Source organism: Calidris pugnax, unplaced genomic scaffold (assembly GCF_001431845.1).
Source record: "Calidris pugnax isolate Ruff unplaced genomic scaffold, ASM143184v1 scaffold116, whole genome shotgun sequence".
In the NCBI taxonomy this organism is placed as follows: Eukaryota; Metazoa; Chordata; class Aves; order Charadriiformes; family Scolopacidae; genus Calidris; species Calidris pugnax.
Genome location: NW_015090877.1, coordinates 895,636 through 915,047, shown reverse-complemented (window position 1 = coordinate 915,047; position 19,412 = coordinate 895,636). Strand labels below are relative to the sequence as shown.

The window sequence follows — 19,412 nt, the reverse complement described above, 5'->3', positions numbered from 1 at the left end:
TTTTTTTTTACTACTGCTCTGAACTTAATTTGCAGTATATTTTGCAAATGTATTCTTCCTGTAGGTGGCTTATTGCTTCTGGATGCTGTGCAAATAGCAGCCATTCTGCTTGTGTCAAAAGCTGCAGAAAATGCTTATTGTTTCCTTAATGTGCCATTTCCTGGGCAGCACATATGCAGTGCGGGGAGGGGAGCAGAGGAGAACCACTTGTCTGCCAAATGAGGAGCTCCACGGCTTTCACTCGTCCAACGGCAGCTTTTTTTGTTGATGAAGCAGTGAATCCTTGGGAGGCAATCGTCCCCCCGATCGAGAGGTGCTCCGTATCTGTCACTGCTCGTGTCCCTCTGGATAACGGCTGGGAAGGGACGAGCTCCTCTGCTGCACGTTCCAATTTCTGGAGGTGATGAGTCGTGCCCTGGCAGTGTCACCCTGGCCAGCGCTGGTGGGGCCTGCTCCATCACAGCTCCATCACAGCTCCATCACAGCTCCATCACAGCCAGCTTCTGGGGCACCAGTCACCTCCTCCCACACCCAGGGGCCACCCTGCACACCTTCCTCCTGGCCTTTGGACCTGATTTATCAGGTCAAATAGAGTGGGTTTAGGCGAGGAGGCTCTCACGTGTGCCCCTTGGGGTGGAGGTGACCAGCTCCCACGGATGTACCCCACACAGTCTGAGGAGCCTGCGTGAAGGACCGTGTCCCCGCTGAGCCCTGCGGTGGGGCTGCGTTGGTGAAATCGCTGAACACGAGATCGGGCAGGAGGATAACACCCATCATGGCAGAGGATTTTATAATGATGCAGATTTTGTGATTCTTTGAGGTTCTGGCACAGCAGCAAAGTTACCAGCCTGTCTCAAAAGTGTCTTCATGTCCCGGATCAGATGCAGAATCTGTTCAGCCCATTGCCTGCTCTGTAGTGGGGAACCGGGTAATCTGTTCAGCCCATTGCCTGCTCTGTAGTGGTCTGTAGTGGGGAACCGGGCAGAGTCCAAGGACAAAGTAAGCGTATTCCTTGATAGATCTTCATCCCTCGCTTGGCTAATTATTCTTTGAACGTATCTTTGACACTCTGTTAACCTGTGGTCGTGACAGCCCTACAAAAGAACACTGCGTTTCAGGCACCCTCATCCTTGTATGGTGAGACAGTGTTAATGAGCATGCCCTATTAACCAGGCTGAGGAGTCCCGTCTAATTAATCGTTTCTGAGATGGAAGCCACTCCAGCAATATGGAAATCAGAGCTACTCCCCGACTGCGGGAGCACTGCCCAGTTCCTCCCCAGTTCACCCCCAGTCAATGCCAGTGCAGAGTTCACTTTATATATTTTTATGTGAATAATTCTTTAGAAATCTCCTCGGTTTAATGAAATCTAGTGGCGACTGGCTCCGTATTTTAACCGTGTGGGTTTCAGTATTAAGGGACTCGGTCTACTCGGTGTGTGAAGGTCATTTCTTTAATTTCATGGCTTTTTTCAAGGTGTTTTGTCTTTATGAGATGCCTGCAGTTCAGTTGGTTTCTAGCGTGATGGATTTCATATTGATGAAGACAGCAGATTGCGGGAATATGATCATGAATATAATGACAGGAAGGAGGGTCTGAGGAATGTGCCAGTGCAGGGTTTCTGCTCTTGAGATCTTTATCTGAATGAGAGGTGGTTTGTTTCTTTTCCTAATGATGCAATAAGAGTGGGGCAACTAATATACCAAATAATTGCATCTTTTTAACAGAACATATCTGACACTAAAGAGTTTATTTAGAGAGTTTATTTATTTATGGAGAATGTAATGCAAGCGTTTGTGCATTCTGTGCTCATAGAAAAAGTTGTCCCAAAGCAGAAGATGACAGTAATCTTGGTAGATGGAGCTATATTGTCCATATAAAAGAGAATAATATCTCAGCTCTGGAGCTCACAGAGACAGGAAAGCAGAGCATCTGTTTTTATTTTAACCTCTTCTGCCCTTTTTTTTTCAGGTCGTATCTGACTCCAGTGCGGGATGAGGAAGCGGAATCGCTGAGGAAGGCACGATCCAGGCAGGCCCGGCAGACTCGCAGGTCTACACAGGTAAGGGATGGAAATGCTCATGGTTGTGTGGGGGATGAAGAGAATTGATTTATAAAGAGGCAAGATTTTCTTCTGCTCTTCCGTTACAATGTAGGACGAGGGGCTTTTCTACCCTCCCCGTTTTGGGGAGCTTCTGGCAAAAGTTCCTGCAAACAATTTTCACAAAACACTCCCTGGAGCACACACGAGTTCGATTTCAAAGCTGTCATCTCTGCCTTTTGGTCCGTAGCTTGATCACATATATTTGGGTAGCTCTGAGTCAGTGATTAGGTAGGAACACTGAGAAACGTGTTGAAGGCAACAGGATTCTTTTCTCTCTGTGAGCACAAGGATAAAACATTGGCCTGGCCAGACACGAGCCTGTGGGTGTTTTAAACTGACCTGGAAGACTTGCTATCTAATTGCATACGTTTAACGAACCTCTCTCTTACTTTCTGTCAGGGTGTGACGCTGACAGACCTTCAGGAGGCCGAGCGGACCTTCAGCCGGTCCCGGGCAGAGCGACAGGCCCAGGAGCAGCCGAGTGAGAAGGCCGAGAGCACGGAGCCCCCCGGGGACGGCGGCGAGAGGCCCGAGAGCCGCCCCCGCTGGAGCAGAAATACAGAGGAGGAGGTGATGCCCCCGCCTCACTTCTCAGTGTCTCAGCGTTAACAAACCCCTCGAGGAGAGCTGGGATCGGGGGGAATTCCTTGGGGGAGCTGTTTGTTTCAAGAGGGGCAGACTCGCTGGGAAGAAGCGCTATGGAGGGGTCCTGCAGCAGGGATGTGGTGTGTACGTGTTAGGGGTTGGCTGTTCCTTTGCTCTCCGCTGGGAACTTCACTTTTCTGTCTCTTGCCAGAAAATAAAACCGTGTAAATCACAGAATGTGGAATGAGAAGGCTAATGATAGAAGTGTGGCCTGGATCCATCCTCGCTGTGCAGCCTGGGCTGAGACTTTGTGTTCACCTTTTTCAGCAGATGTTCTGTGTGTAATGGAAAGCGAGAGAGACCAGTTTTCTCCCCCTGCTTTTTTACTCTAAATCATCCATTTCTGCCAGATATAGCTTGTTTGTCCTGCCACTGGCTGTAGGGACAGAGAGATTGATCCCAGACTTCCTATCAATGGGAAGGTGCTCTCCCATTGTAGCTGTGAAGTGCTTTTAATGTTCATCCCAGTCTGATGGAATGAACCTGATCTGGCGGATGGAGGGGATCAGTTCCAGCAGCAGTGAAGAAAACAATCCACTCTGAAAGATTACCCAGTTCCCTGAAATCCCAAATCTGCTAGTTCCTCTTCATTCTACTAACTTTTTGTCACGGGTCTTTGTTTATAGAGTGTCTATCGGCGATTAAGGTGCCCAGTACAACCAGACAAACCTACGACACCAGTATCTCCCTCGACGTCAGCACCTCTCCTTTACACCAGCTCATACCTGTCTCGAACAAATAAGTACCTGGGTCTTGACTCCGTGAATCCGACAGATTTCAGAGGTGCAGCCACAGAGATGGAGAAAAATGGTGTGTACCCGGGAGAATAAAGAACAGTCGAAGCTCAGGGATTTTCATGACTTCTAGAACTTTCAGCATTACAAAGAAGAAGTTTGCTTGTTACTGTGAGGGGAGCAGTGTGGGGAGCTGCCATCTCACCAACCAAATGTTAATTGTTTAAATGGAAATCCTAATGTAGGATACAGCCTATTGCTAGTAACAGAGAGGGATAAAAGGATGTTTTCCATTTTGGGAAGTAAATGAGATAGTAATCCATGGAGCATTTAGGTCTTAGAGCCTGGGGGGAGCAATTGCAGTAGGGGAGTTTGTCCTCGGAACAGGAGTAAGTCCGGATGATTGTTGGGGAGCTGCTGGCCAGGGTAACCTGTGGGGCTCTGATAACAGGAGCGTGAGCAATCAGGTGTAGTTGGGCTTAGTAACTCCTTTGTAACACAACACAAGCCAAGAGGACCGTGATCAGCTTGAAAAGAGCCCCAGTCTCTTAGCAAAAGCCCAGATGTAAATCACTGAAACCAAAGCAGTCTTTCTTTGCTTGGCCAGAGTGTGAAGATCAGGATTTAGACGACAGATCTCTGAACAAACAGTCAATCCGAGAGAGGCGGCGGCCGAAAGAGAGACGAAGAGGCACCGGCATCATTTTCTCGACAAAAGATGTAAGTTTGAGTTCCTTAGAGAAGAGAAACTCATTAGGTCATATTCAGGGTGAAATTCCTTCCAATTCCAAGCTTCAGATTTCTTTCCACATCAGTTGATTTCCCGTCAGTCCTTCCCTCTCCAACTCTATTTCAGAGTGGCACTTCCAAAGGAGTCGCATCCCCGTCTGGCCCATGTAAAACCCAGGCAGCAGCTCTGGGAAGCCATAAATCAGTGGTGCTGCAAAATTGTGAAAGAGCCCACATGGGAGAAGCGAGATCAGAGGTCTAGTTTCTTTGGAAGAAGGTCACGAGCCACTGGAATTGTTTTCAAATTCCTCTGAGCCCAAATCTGGCTGTGCTTTAGGCCCCCTGGAAGGAAGACAATGAGGAGTAAGACCTGTGTCTGGGTCCCCTGCCCAGGGAACACACACAGCATAAACGCAGAAGAGCTGTCTGTGTCGTGGTTGTTTCTCTTAGTCCTGGTATCGAAAGGATTTCTTCTTTTGAAGAAGCCTGAGGGAATGAATCCAGCCCCCCAAACCCTGGTTAGAGACTCAGGTAGGAAAATAGATCACCTTTGTCAGGAGAGAGTATTATGGAATCATGGTTAAGAAGCCTGCAACAGTTCTATCCAGCTGTGGACACGGAGCCTCCTCATACACCTCGGGGTCGAGGCTTCCTGTACAGTGCAGTGAGAAAAGACCCCAGTGGGCTTTCCTGTGGTAACAGTAGAGACATTGAATATTTGGAATTACAGACAAGTTGAATGGCCCTGCTGGAAACCTCAGGATTTCTATTGAAAGACTTGCCGCAAACACCCCCTTTTTATTATTTTCAAATGATTCTTCCATTTTTTCATTTGCATGCCAAATGTGTTTTATTTTTTCCCTTATTGTTTTTTTAGTTAAATGCTTTACAGCTTTACCAGTTGTCTGCTGGATCATTGAAGCAATGTTACTAGTGTCAGAGCAGAAAGCAGAGCGCTTCTCAGAGGTTCAGTTCATTTCCCCTTTGTCTCTCTATGAAACTGTGGCTACACCCTCTGAAAGGCCTTGAGTTCAGTGCGGAGCAGACGTGATGCCAAGGGTTTGCTCCATGAAACCCCAGAGCTGGCACCAAGAGGCAGTGGGTTACAGAGGCTGCAGAAGCTCAGGCTGTGCGGGATGGCTGGTCTTTCCTCCTGGAGTCTAATTGAAGTGGAGGATATTCTTTGAAATATTTCAGCTACGCAGTCTTCCCAAGCACTGTGTTTGTTCCCTGGGTATGTGAGGAGTATTACTGCTCCTGCGTGACTCTCCAGGAGCATTCAAATTGCAGTAGCCATCTGGAGGGAGTTATTCTGTCCCCAGTACTGGGATCTTCCAATGCCCATTAGGTTACCAAACCTTATCTGATGATCAGCCAAAAGCATCCAGATCAGCATTTCTTTTGAAAGACTCAGTCTTAGCTTTAACATCAAATCATAAGCAATACGTTATCTTCTGTGATAAGGTTTTGTTGTCTCCAAGGCTGCCTAATTATATTGTTTGCTTTTCATCCTAGGATGATGATGAAGTTGATGGAAATGAGGAGGTGAAGGAAACTCGGGTAAGTGAAAACATCAGTCTAAGTAGTTGGTGTTTTACTCTTGGGTGATGGTGGCAAGAAATCTTCTATGGCTTTATGTTTGTTGATGTGAGAGGCTCAGGCTCAGTTCAGGAGCTGAGTATGAGCTGGGAGGCAGTTCCGAGTGGCAAAGTGCTTACTGATTTCTCGTCGGAAAGATGAGTAGCTACAGACTGGCCTAAGTTCAAAAGTTGGCTCTTTGGAGCTGCCTGGGCAGTTCTCAGACCCGGGGGGACCGGAGCAGACGCAGGGTCAGTGCGGTACCGAGCGGTGTCAGACGCTGCCGGGGAGCGGGGCCGGCGGGTCCCCAGGAAGGTGCGTGACCCGGGGTCTCAGAATCACCCTGACACTGTTATTTTGGACAGTATGTTTTGGATGTCTAAAATCTGCACTCTTGTCTCCTCGTGGATTTGTTTTCTTGCGGGAAATGGTCTTGGCAAGCACCACATCAGAGACTGTTCATTGTTGTCCTGTTCTTGCAATAGTCTCATTATCCTTTGAGGCCCTTTCTTTCCATCATATAAATTACTGAGTCCTTCCAAATTGCCTTGGTTTCTCTTGGTTTTGTCTGTCTTTGTCTAAAATACATTTGAGCCTGTCAACATGTACTCTGACAATGTTAAAGCTAAGTACATTTCCAAACTATTAAACATGATGTACAAAACCTGGGAAAGCAAGCAAATTTAAGGGTGCAGAGGGGTCAGTCTGCTTGTGTGACGTTTAGTCTTTGCCAGCGAGTGTTGAAGGCATGGTCCACACACTTTGCAATTCAGTAGAGTGATTGAAGCATCATTTTACTGAAGTTGACTCTTTTTTTCCTGAAAATTTTCAGTAATGCTCTTCAGAGTGTATTTTTGTTTTTATTTCTGCAATACTCGGTTAAAATGGGGCAAAGTCATGGTGAGCCTTGTGAGGAGCAGAGACTCCTGCGGTGCTGGGATGGCTTTTCGCATGTGCTTGTCTTTCGGTGGCAGCGTTTGGTTTCCCAGTGCTCCCTTTGCCATGTGAAAAGCAGGATATTCCTTCCTGGGAAGCAGCACCTGCTTTGGGCAGCCCAGCTCAGCCCACAGCAGGGTCTGTTCGTGGCGGTGCACAGCTTCTTAAATCTTCCACTTGACCCTGCAGGAAAGATTCAGGCATTTATTGACCTCAGAATTGTTTTGATGTGTCTGCTGGCACACAGCAACACTGAAGGAGGGTTATTTTGTAGTGTGTAAAAAGTAATAATAGTAGAATCAGGGAACCATGGAATGGTTTGGGTTGGAAGGGACCTTAAAGCCCCCCCAGTGCCACCCCCTGCCCTGGGCAGGGACACCTCCCACCACACCAGGTTGCTCCAAGCCCCCTCCAACCTGCCCTTGAACCCCTCCAGGGATGGGGCAGCCACAGCTTCTCGGGGCAACCTGGGCCAGGCTCTCACCACCCTCACACCAAACAAGTTCTTCCCCACAGCTCAGCTCCATCTCCCCTCTTTCAGGGTCAAACCCTTCCCCCTCCTCCTAGGGCTCCCCTCCCTGATCCAGAGTCCCTCCCCAGCTTTCCTGGAGCCCCTTGAGGGACTGGAAGGGGCTCCAAGGTCTCCCCAGAGCCTTCTCTTCTCCAGGCTGAACCCCCCAACTCTCTCAGCCCCCCCTCCCAGCAGAGGGGCTCCAGCCCTCCCAGCATCTCCAGGGCCTCCTCTGGCCCCACTCCAACAGCTCCATGTCCTTCTGATGTTGGTGGCCCCAGAGCTGGAGGCAGCACTGGGGGGTGTCTCCCCAGAGCGGAGCAGAGGGGCAGAATCCCCCCCTCACCCTGCTGCCCACGGGGCTGGGGATGCAGCCCAGGGGGTGGGGGGTTTCTGGGCTGCCAGCACACGTTGCTGGGGCCTGTGGAGCTTCTCAGCCACCAACACCCCCAAGTCCTTCTCCTCAGGGCTGCTCTCCAGCCATTCTCCACCCAGCCCAGGTTTGTGCCTGGGGTTGCCCTGACCCAGGTGCAGAACCTTGCACTTGGTCTGGTTGAACTTCATGCTGTTTCCATGGGGCCACCTCTCCAGCCTGTCCAGGCTGGCATCCCTTCCCTCCAGTATGTGGACCGCACCACACAGCTTGGTGTCATCGGCAAACCTGCACTCAGTCCTACTGTCCATGTTGCTGACAAAGATGTTAAACATCACCAATCCCAGTAGTGACCCTCGAGAACACCACTCGTCACTGGTCACTACTTGGATATTGAGCCATTGACTGCAACCCTTTTGAGTGCAGCCAGTCCCTCATCCACCAAGTCAGATCAGTCAGATCCCTGTCTCTCCAATTTAGAGACCAGGATGTCATGTGGGACAGTGTCAAATGGTTGTCACAAGTCCAGCTAGATGACATCAGTTGTTCTTCCCTTATTCACCAGTGCTGAAATGCCATAGTAGGAGGCCACCAGATTTGTCAGGCGTGACTTGCTCTCAGTGCAGCCGTGTTGGCTGTCACCAATCAACTCCTTATTTTCCAACTTAGCAGAGTTTCCAGGAGGATCTGCTCCATGATTTTGCTGGGCACAGAGGTGAGTCTGACCAGCCTGTAGTTCTCCAGGTCTTCCTTTTTCCAACCAGGATGTCATGTGGGACAGTGTCAAATGGTTGTCACAAGTCCAGCTAGATGACATCAGTTGTTCTTCCCTTATTCACCAGTGCTGAAATGCCATAGTAGGAGGCCACCAGATTTGTCAGGCGTGACTTGCTCTCAGTGCAGCCGTGTTGGCTGTCACCAGTCAACTCCTTATTTTCCAACTTAGCAGAGTTTCCAGGAGGATCTGCTCCATGATTTTGCTGGGCACAGAGGTGAGTCTGACCAGCCTGTAGTTCTCCAGGTCTTCCTTTTTCCACTTTTCCAGTCAGCAAGAACTTCACCAGACTGCCACAACTTCTCAAATAATACTAATAATGATAATAATAATATTAATAATATTAATAATTATAATAATAATAGGGACACCTTGTTTCCAGCAGTCGTGTTTTGAACTTGCTGGGAATGTCTTGTTCTGGGAAGCTGTCCCAGGGTAGCTAAATTAAGACAAAAAAGTATCTGAGGCTGCAGGTTTGGCGCTTCCTAAAGTCTAGTCTTAAAATTGCTGAAAACCATTGAGCACCGTCCTTACCACTCTTGTGAACGGGTGAACTGCACTGTGTAAGAACCCACCAAATGTTCCTGCCCAAAAATTCAGGCTCACCCATCTTACAATTAATGATTCTGGTTTTCCGCAAATAAGTGGCAAGGAATCCTTCTGTCTGGTATTTCTCACGATTTCCTTTGGGTTCCCATCTAATAGCAGAGCAGCTTCCCTTCAGTTCCCTTGGTTCCTTTGCACACGTGGTTTGTGGCAACAGTCCCCTGTTTTCTTACACACCTCACGTACGTTAGACCCTGGTTTAGACTCTCCTTCCACTCTGGTCCTGTTTTTCCCATTCTCCCAGTCCTCTTGGTTTTATCCAGTTTCCGGTTCATTTTCTTGGCTGTGTGCCTCCAGCATCAAGTCACTTCGTCAGTCTTCCCTCGTTTATTTGACATCCAAATCAGAGAGATTTCAGTCCTGGGAATTGGCCATCAGTTGGGCAAGAATCACAGAGCAGCTCCTGGCTTTTGGTGCTAGTACCAAGCGGGAAGTGAATTAATAATCATTAATTCATCGATGATCGTAATAATAATAGCTCTAGAACGGCAGGTGCCACCATCAGACCTTGATGCGAACTTGAGCAGACTGAAGTGTCCCTTTTCAGTTGCAGACCCTCAGAGGCTCTCCTGGCTTTACGTGAGCAGCTCCTTTATTTCCTCCAATGTTTATATCTTGGCTGATGGAGGAAGATTTTCATTTTTAAGCCCTACTCAAATTCCCTCCTCCAGACTCCGCAGTGCTGGAGATTAGCAAAGGAAAGGTAAATGCAATTTGGAGGGGGAAAAAAAAAAAAAAAAGAGGAGCAAAATACATGTTGTTCTAATTCTGAGAAGTGGATGAATTCTTTTGGCTGAAGCTTGTGAGCACCAGCGTGGGAAACCAGCCCAGACGCTTCGGCGGGGTTTTAGGCAACTGCGACCGGTGCCGTAATAGGATGTGTCAGGAACCTCCATGTCCTGTACCAACCCCGCCTCTCTCCTCGGGATGCAGAGTGCTGGGATGCCTTGTGGAAAGTTGGAAGAGCAGACAAAGTTTTATTGTGGAATAAATATTCAAGGGCACAAGGACTTCAGCTGGAAAAAGCCTCTGGGGAAGCAGCTTTAGGATTGTTTTGCCTGGTTCCACCGGGAAGGATTTGTTTGGTCCGGGGAGTCCTGAGCTCAAAGCAGAGCTGGGGAAAAAAGTTTGGCCACATTTGGTCTCCATTTCTCAGAAAGTAAAAATAGCGAGAGTCCAAAGGACGTGTCAGTACCCGGCTGAGCAGCGTGGGCGGGATGGAGTTAGGAACCCTGTCCTGCCCCTGCCAGCCAGGGACCAGTGAAACATCCACGGGACTTCGGTTGTGGTGGGGCCAGGCAGTATGGATAGGGTACACTATGGATAGGGTACACTATGGATACAGTGCACTATGGATACAGTACACTATGGATACAGTGCAGTCAGAGCAAATGCTAGTCAATGGCTCTGGTTTGGGATGCAGCATTTGAAGGATAACGCTGAAGAGAATGGTCCAAAGTCAGAATGGTCCAGGGGTGCTGTGAGAGCTCTGGAGAGATGGGACGAGGAGGAGGGATTTGACACTGCAAGAGGGGATTTCAGTGGAATGGAAAGATTGAGAGGAGATGTGGGGAAGAACTTGTTTGGTGTGAGGGTGGTGAAAGCCTGGCCCAGGTTGCCCCGAGAAGCTGTGGCTGCCCCATCCCTGGAGGGGTTCAAGGCCAGGTTGGAGGGGGCTTAGAGCAACCTGGTGTGGTGGGAGGTGTCCCTGCCCAGGGCAGGGGGTGGCACTGGAGGGTCTCCAAGGTCCCTTCCAACCCAAACTATCCTGGGATTCCATGATGTTACATTTTAGAGAGGGTTTTCCTTATCCTCAGTTCTGCTGGCCTTGACTTATTCTGCTATTGCTACTACAGAGCAGGAGAAGTTGGGAACAAATTTGGAAGAAAAGTGTATTTTAAATGATATATCATATATAACAGAAGTAGAAAAATGTATGTAATAATTTAAATAATTCTATCTCCTTTCATTTCTCTTTATTGACGATTACAAATGTGTCTCACCCATGTGTTAGATGGTTCATCAAGGGAAAGCTTGAGACATATGGGACTGCTCTGAGTGTTGTGTTGGTAAAGTAACAATTTCTGGGCAATAAAAGTGTCAAAGAAAACATCTGTTCTCATGAACTTCCTCCAGGACGGTCTGTGTAGCACAGTATAAAACCCAGACACATTAATGGAATTAACTCCTGTGCAGGAATAACACTGAAATGTGTGATTATGGATTGCAGTCACAGTAAGTGTATTAAATGGGCTCCATTCTTGTCTCCCTGTACTTTCATTTAGGAAAAATGAGTGTTGTAAATTCTGCAAAACACCATTCAAACCCACTCTGTTTTGTAAATATTACATGTTCTGCCTTATTGTACTATTAACATGAAATCACCAGATGCAACTGGATACTAATAAAAACTGAATCTCTGTCTTAAAAGAACTGAGTTTCTAAGCTTGATTCCCTGAATTCTAAGGGTAGAGGAATGAACTGGAAAATTCCCTATGAAAACTAAAAGTCTCAGAGTTATAACTACTTCAGAGATATAACTTGGGAGCCCTGATTTTGGTGTGTTCCATTTCTCACCAATATTTTTGCTTTTAGTGGCATTTTATCTTCGACAGAGACTTCCAATTTAGCTTTTGTAATCAAGATGTTTACCTTTTTTTTAAAAGATGGATTTGATAAACAACTAAAAGATCTGAAATAACTTTAATAAGTGTTTTGTGATGTGCGTGCAGTAGCCAGACTGTGTGTATTGGCCAAGTGCAAGGTCCTGCACCTGGGTCAGGGCAACCCCAGCACAAACCTGGGCTGGGTGGAGAATGGCTGGAGAGCAGCCCTGAGGAGAAGGACTTGGGGGTGTTGGTGGGTGAGAAGCTCCACAGGCCCCAGGAACGTGTGCTGGCAGCCCAGAAACCCCCCACCCCTGGGCTGCATCCCCAGCCCCGTGGCCAGCAGGGTGAGGGGGGGATTCTGCCCCTCTGCTCCGCTCTGGGGAGACACCCCCCAGTGCTGCCTCCAGCTCTGGGACCTCCACCAGCAGAAGGACATGGAGCTGTTGGAGCGGGGCCAGAGGAGGCCCCGGAGATGCTGGGAGGGCTGGAGCCCCTCTGCTGGGAGGGGGGGCTGAGAGAGTTGGGGGGGTTCAGCGTGGAGAAGAGAAGGCTCCGGGGAGCCCTTCCAGCCCCTTCCAGTCCCTCCAGGGGCTCCAGGAGAGATGGGGAGGGACTCTGGATGAGGGAGGGGAGCCCTAGGAGGAGGGGGAAGGGTTGGACCCTGCAAGAGGGGAGCCGGAGCTGAGCTGTGGGGAAGAACTTGTTTGGTGTGAGGGGGGTGAGAGCCTGGCCCAGGTTGCCCCGAGAAGCTGTGGCTGCCCCATCCCTGGAGGGGTTCAAGGGCAGGTTGGAGGGGGCTTAGAGCAACCTGGTGTGGTGGGAGGTGTCCCTGCCCAGGGCAGGGGGTGGCACTGGCGGGTCTCCAAGGTCCCTTCCAACCCAGTCTCTTCTGTGATTCTGTTGGTAGCCACAGCAGCCATAGCAACCACCCTGGTCCCACTGGTTTGTTGCCCCGTGTCCCGGTGGAGCGTGGTGCTGCGCAGGCTCCAGCCGTGCCGTGGCCTTTCTGTTTAAGCTCAGAGCCCTCCACTTTCGGGACACAGATCTCCTAATATGGTAAGGTATGTCCTCCCGGGCTGCACTGTTTGCCCAGATAGAAGGGAAAGTTGACTTGTAAAAGGGAACCAAATAGGTGAACTTCTGGCTAGCTGATAAGAATGTAAAATCTTTTAATCAGGATAGCGATGTGCTGTGCTCTCCATCCCGCGCCTCATTGCTTCTGGCCCAGGGTCCCTGCTGGGGACTGAGGATGCAAGTTCTCCCCTGGTTTTCCCCCGAAATATTTACTTTAGCAGAGATGCAGCGTGCTGTGGGAGGGGACCCGTCTGGCCCCGGGCCAGGGTGGCGTAGGTGGCTCTGTGCGTCACTCGTGTGACTATAGTGAAATGAGAGAGCATTTAATTACATGTAAAGCAAGGCCGGGAGAGATTGGCTCTCTTTAGTCCTGTTTATAAACAAAAAGCTATGTGAGGAAAGGAGATCTTTATAATGTGTGTAACAAGCAATATAAAGTTAAGACTAAAATAGCAGAAAATTGCTGCAAGAGCATGCGCTAACGTTTTGCCAGAGAGCTTTAAATATGGTGAAGAACGGTTTTATTGTGTTCATGGTGCCCTGAGTTCTTCGGGAGGTAGAGGGGGAAGACACTAGAGAAATGTAAATTCATTCTGCAAATACTTCTACAAAAATTTTTCACATCTGCACAGATGGTTTGTCTGGTGAGTTCTCCAGCCTTATACGCCCATGTTGGTTTTTCTTAACCTTAATGTTTTGAGAAGGACATCAGACCTGCTGTCCCCATCCCTGTTGATCCAGGATTTAAATCACCAGTGTGGCTGCCCCGTTCAGTAGTTACAGCTCTGGGAAAACACAATGTTTGTGCTTAAAGCCAGGCCATCCTGGTGATCCTGAGGGTCACGGCTAAATGTGCTCAGGTTAATTCCTCTAACTCACCAAGCTGACAGGACAGGTTGGGGGTGACCTGCTGGAGAGCAGCTCTGAGGAGAAAGACCTGGGAGTCCTGGTGGAAAACAGGATGACCAGGAGCCAGCAAGGGGCCCTTGTAGCCAAGGCGGCCAATGGCATCCTGGGGGGCATCAGGAAGAGTGTGAGCAGCAGGTGGAGGGAGGTCATCCTGCCCCTCTGCTCTGCCCTGGGGAGGCCCCATCTGGAGCACTGGGACCAGTTCTGGGCTCCCCAGTTCCAGAAGGACAGGGAACTGCTGGAAAGGGGACAGCAGAGGCTACAAAGATGATGAGGGGCCTGGAGCATCTCTCTTATGAGGAGAGGCTGAGGGACTTGGGGCTTTTGAGTCTGGAGAAGAGAAGACTGAGGGGGAATCTGATCAACACCTATAAATACTTAAAGCATTTAAGTGTCAGGAGGTGTCAGGAGGATGGGGTTGGTCTTTTTTCGGTGGTGCCCAGGGACAGGACAAGAGGGAATGGGCACAAACTTGAATATAAAAAGTTCCATCTCAACATGAGAAGGAACTTCTTCACTTTGAGGGTGGCAGAGCCCTGGAAGAGGCTGCCCAGGGAGGGGGTGGAGTCTCCTTCTCTGGAGACATTCAAAACCCTCCTGGACACGTTCCTGTGGGACCTGCTCTGGGTGGCCCTGCTCTGGCCGGAGGTTGGACCAAATGATCTCCAGAGGTCCCTTCCAGCCCCATAGCATTCTGTGATTCTGTCATTTTGTGAGCTGCTGAATTAAGATGGTGTAATGTGAAGCAGTGTCCGTGATGGAGATGGAGATGAGTAACACAAAACCAGCTAACATCTGATCTGTGAGTCCTGGGAAGATGAAGCAAAATAGCGAGTCCTCCAGGAACGATTTACAAGGTCATAGACACGTAACTATTTGAGGTAACTTTATGCTTTAACTTCTTGTTGAGTAAATTACTCCTGGAATTTCAGTGTAGTCCGAGCTGCCTAATCTTTCTCAGTTGTCAGCAAGTCGGTCTCTGTGGCCAGGCTGGAGCTGAGGTTAGCAATGACTCGTAGACCAGCAGATACCCTGGCTTTTGCTGGCATTGCTGGGAGGCCTGGGTTCAGCTTATCCCGTTTCACCCTGGGGCCCTGTCCCTTTGCCTACATGGCAGCTGTCTCCCTTTGTCCCAGGATCCCTTTGCTTTCCTCCCAGGAGGGATGGATAGGGGTGGCAGCAGGATGGGTGCCAGCTCCATCTCCACCTCCAGCCTCTCCAGGGGACAGGACTGGTCCCGTTCAGTGCCAGTGTGAGCCTCGACCCGTTGTCCTGAGGAGCAGCACTGCTCCCTGCCACTCCCAGAGACAGAATTAATCTCAATATTGTTTTACATCTAATTGTGTTTATAATTTTGGACTTGCAAAAGGCTAACAGCGTATGTTTGTGCACCCATGTAATGGAGCATCATGTCAGTTGTTGTTTGAAGCTGTCAAACTCTATCTCATCATGACAGGCTCAAAATTAGGGAAAGGCAAAATATCTCTAACTGCTGAACTCCTTATAGCAGGTTCTCTGCCCTTCTGGGAGCTGGTGATCGTACTTTGTGTCAGTCATCCAGCAGGCTGCGGGGAGGGAACCTCTTCGGATGCAGTTGAAGACATCCTCTAAAAAAAGCTGGATTAAAATTCCTGCATCCAGCAGAAGGTGTCTGGGTGGCTCTGTCTGCCCCTGGGGTGTTGGGGCAGCTGCCTTCAGGACTGGGAGAGTTGGAAACGGGCAGGAGGGGGTGGCTTCAGCAGATGCAGCTTCAACCTGCCCCTTCCTGGCCCTTCTCACCCGGCCGTGGTGGATGCTGCTTCGTGGCACGGCCCCGGCCAAGCCCACGCTCCCTGTGGACATACCTGGTTTAGGTAGGAAATGATTTGTCTCCCAGATACATCCAGGAGGAGAGAAAAGCAGAAGCTGTATTGCCAGATGGCTACCAGGGGATTGAAGAGTAATCTAAATTTGTTTGGAAAACTGAAGTCAAATTCCCTGGCAATAAAATATCCTTTGGAAACTACCACTGTAGGAAAAACTGTGTGTTCCAGTGATTCAAGTGTGGTGATGGTGTCTGTCCCCCTTGTCTTTAAAAGGTCACTTTTTGTTCTCAGTTTCTATCCTCCCACATGCTTCTCTTCAGAAAAAGCCTCATATTTGGAAAGTCATTGTAAGTTTTTTACTTTTGGAGATGGAGTTGTCCTGCTAGAAGTAACATCATTTGGCAGAAGCTACTTCATTATCTGGGGGGTTAAGCTGGAGAATCCTTAAGCTGTAAAACCCCTTCCTGGCAGGAACTCCCCACCGGCTTCGGTTTAATTCACACCTCAGCATTTTGGTTACTCATTACAGTAGGTGCCAAGCAGGTAGCTGATGCTGGCGCTGTTGCGGTGGTTGTTTGGAGTTGTTTTTTTAATATATATATAGGCTTTTTTTCAGTGCTCCTAGATTTCATCCTTGGGAGGGAACATAACCTTCTGCACCACAATCTGCTGCTGCTGAAGGAAGGCCAGAAATAGGCTTGGAACATAGTTAGATAGCAATGCGTTGAAGTTATGCATCTGTTTGGCCAGTGGCACTGGAATATTGGTTTGTGTCAGCCGGTCGATTCCACAGAGGAGGCAACAGAAAGGGTTTTATGGCTGAGGCGGGTGGGAGCAGAATCTGATGAATTTAGATAAAGAGCAAAATGGATCATGACTCTGCTGTGAGCGCCTTGAGATTTCTTTTTCTCTGTCATAATTTGGAAAGTCCCTTGGCTCGAAATAGCAATGTTTACATCTGGTTCTTATATTCATGCTTGCTTTCTCAGTTTCCCTGACACAGGCTGTTAATATCCCTGCAAATTTTTGCTGCGTTCCTCCTTTGTAACCCCGCGTGTCTGGGCGTCTGCACCCTCGCTCAGAAGCTGGGTCAGGGCGAGGGAACCTGTTGGTGAAGACTTGCAGAGTGTGACTGCTGAGCTGCTTCCACTGCAAAACACTGTGTCCTCACACCACTTTCCCCTTAGTGGCAGTAACTGGATGAAATCACTTGATTTTTGGTGTGAGCAACGCTCTGAACTCAACTGAGTGTGCGGCGGCGTGCGTCTCTCCGGATTTTATCACACTGCTTTTTTTTTTTTTGAAGGAAATATAAAACTTCAGAATGGTGTCGAGTTGGGGAAAGGAGCCTGGGAAAAGATGGAGCCAGGTTTTGGGTGGATGCGAAGCAAATCGTCTGGTGTGCAGGCAGCGGGAGGGGTACGGCGGGAAAACGCGCGGTGCTGGGGTCGCCCCGGGCCTCCAGGTTTGTGACCGTGGCTGCGTTTACAGCCTTGAATGGAATCAAATCTGTGGTCCCGGAGACGTTTATTTTTGGCAAAGCAGTCACAGCCGCATCTGCCGCCCTCCGGGGGGGCTGTGGCTGCAGCTCTGGTTTATTGTGGTGGTTATTGCTGCCACCACCATCCATCTCCGCAACCCCTCGCCCCCGTCCCTTCTGCAGATGATGCATCAGGGTAATGAAATCCTTCTCCCTCCTTTGCAGCCTTCTCTTTACATTCAGTTCTCGGCCTCTGAAGCCAGGGAGGTCCCCAAAGGTGTCAGAGAACACCCCTCCTTCTCCTCCTGGTACAAACGCTGCTTTGGAGCGTTCGAGGCACCTCATCTCTTCTTCCAAAACCTCAATTCTGCTCCACAGAACTGCTGGAAGATTTTTCTCCTGCATCCATAATATGACACTTACAGGTGCTAAAATGATGTTTCTGTGCCTTTTAAAGCACAGAATGGTGCTTTTTAAACTCCCTTTACTACTGCCTTTTATTTTTTTATACTTGTAAGAAAGCAAAAAGAAAAGAATTCTGAAGTTTTATATTTAAAATATGCTGTTCTCAGCCCATACTAAAATTATCTGCTTCTACCACTTAACGCTAACCCAGGTCTGCCTTATGGGTGTAGCTCCCAGCCTTTTTCTGATAAATGTAGTGGTGGGAATGAGAAGCAGAGGGGGTGTGATGGTGTAGGTGCAGTTACAGACTGTCAGCTCCTGTCTGTGTGTCCGGGAGGGGAGGAAGGTCCTTCCTTCTGCTCCTTCTCCTCCAGACCCCGCTCCGGGGGATCCCATCGGGGCACTGCAGCTGAAATCCTCTCTGCTTCTGCCGTTTATATTCCATTTATGGCAAATGCTGCAGAGCCTTCCCAGCACGTTCCCAGCCCAGCTTATTGCCTGACCAATAACGTCCTCACTCCGGCCCTTCCAGCCTTCTGTTGCCGAACAGCACCGTGACTGCCTTTTTCAGTTCTACATAAACCCTGCAGAGCTATAATTGAACCTGTTACAGCCTGCATGTAATTTCTTTAAAGTGATTTATTTACAGTGTTTTAAAGTGGTTTTTATACAGCATGTATTTTCAATCAACTTTTCATTATCCAAACTGAGAGTGGGCCGGGTGTTACGGTGGGTGCAGCTGCTCCAGCTGGGACCCTGCGCCGTCCCGGGGAGCAGCAGCCATGGGACCCTCTGCCCTGGGACCCCGCGTCTGCGGATGGGCCTGCGGTTCCCAGAGGATGGAGAATTAGCTGTACAAAATAGCGGGTTTATTATTACAACTTTTAAAGAGCAGCTTTTCGTCACATCTCCCGGGTTAAGTAATTGCTGCTGATTCCAAACCACAGAATCACAGAGTGATACGGGGTTGGAAGGGACCTCTAGAGATCATCCAGTCCAACCCCCTGCCAGAGCAGGACCACCCAGAGCAGGTCCCACAGGAACGTGTCCAGGTGGGGTTTGAATGTCTCCAGAGAAGGAGACTCCACCACCTCCCCGGGCAGCCTCTTCCAGGGCTCTGCCACCCTCACAGGAAAGAAGTTCCTCCTCATGTTTAGATGGAACTTCTTATGCTCAAGTTTGTGCCCATCACCCCTTGTCCTGTCCCTGGGCACCATTAGAAAAAGACCGACCCCATCCTCCTGACACCCACCCTTTAAGTATTTGTAGGTGTTGATCAGATCCCCCCTCAGCCTTCTCTTCTCCAGACTAATCAAATCAGCTCAATCAAATGAGCGGGCTCTCGACAGAATTTCTTAGCAGAAGCAGCAGTGGGTACTGGGAATAGAGGTGTGAGCACAGGAGGGTTAACAAGCCTCAGCCTTGTCTTTGCAGGTGATTTCCCTGCCAAATTGTTTGGTAACACTCTAGAGACCTTTTAGTGTAAGATCGGGAGTAGAGGAAGAACCAGCCGGTGTGTGTCCCTGCAGTGCGGTGGTGCCCGGTACCTCTGCTCTGGCTGGAGCCCCCCACGCTCACACACAGCACGTTTTAGTCTCCTCAGACCTCTCAGGTTGACCAAGGGCTTTTCCTTTGCAAATAACAACCCTCGTGTCTGGTTTGGACGTGTCGGAAGACAAGGGCAAGGCAAGGAAGAAACTCTTCCAGGTACGAAGCAAAGTTTAGCGAGTGCAAAGACTGCGCATTATTTAGGGCTTAAATAATCACAAATATGGGACACCCTGAGGTGAAGGGAACCACAGGACTTATTAAGTTTTGCCCCCAGCATAAGTGTTATTGCAAAGGGGGTGTGCTGAGCTCTCACACTCTGGATTTCAGTTTTGTGTGCCAACCCAGGCACAGGAAAATAGGAAATCTAATCTTGACTCTGTTCTCTATAGCCCGTGTCAATAGTTCAATAGTTAATGGATTTTTCATGTTTAAATTAAGTTTCTCTGGATTTTTTACAGAACTGCTCTCAGCCCAGAACAATTATTTTATGGGTATATGGTGGCTTGGTAGCCTGGCTCTTGGAAAAAACTACCAGGATAGTTTATTTCCCTCTGTTTCTCCAGAGAAGTGTCGTGCGAATAAATATGGC

At 49.1% G+C, this 19,412-nt stretch overlaps 1 protein-coding gene across 4 annotated transcripts in view; it reads left to right on the top strand.

Moving 5' to 3' along the window:
• The window catches only part of PPP1R12B (protein phosphatase 1 regulatory subunit 12B), a 118,294-nt gene that overhangs the window by 58,322 nt on the left and 40,560 nt on the right, over window positions 1-19,412 (top strand). For all 4 annotated transcript variants that reach the window (XM_014946311.1, XM_014946310.1, XM_014946312.1 and 1 more), the window contains 5 exons: window positions 1,971-2,061; window positions 2,503-2,673; window positions 3,375-3,558; window positions 4,090-4,202; window positions 5,727-5,771. In XM_014946311.1, the coding sequence (XP_014801797.1) occupies window positions 1,971-2,061; window positions 2,503-2,673; window positions 3,375-3,558; window positions 4,090-4,202; window positions 5,727-5,771 (604 nt within the window). The remainder of the gene's footprint in view (window positions 1-1,970; window positions 2,062-2,502; window positions 2,674-3,374; window positions 3,559-4,089; window positions 4,203-5,726; window positions 5,772-19,412) is intronic.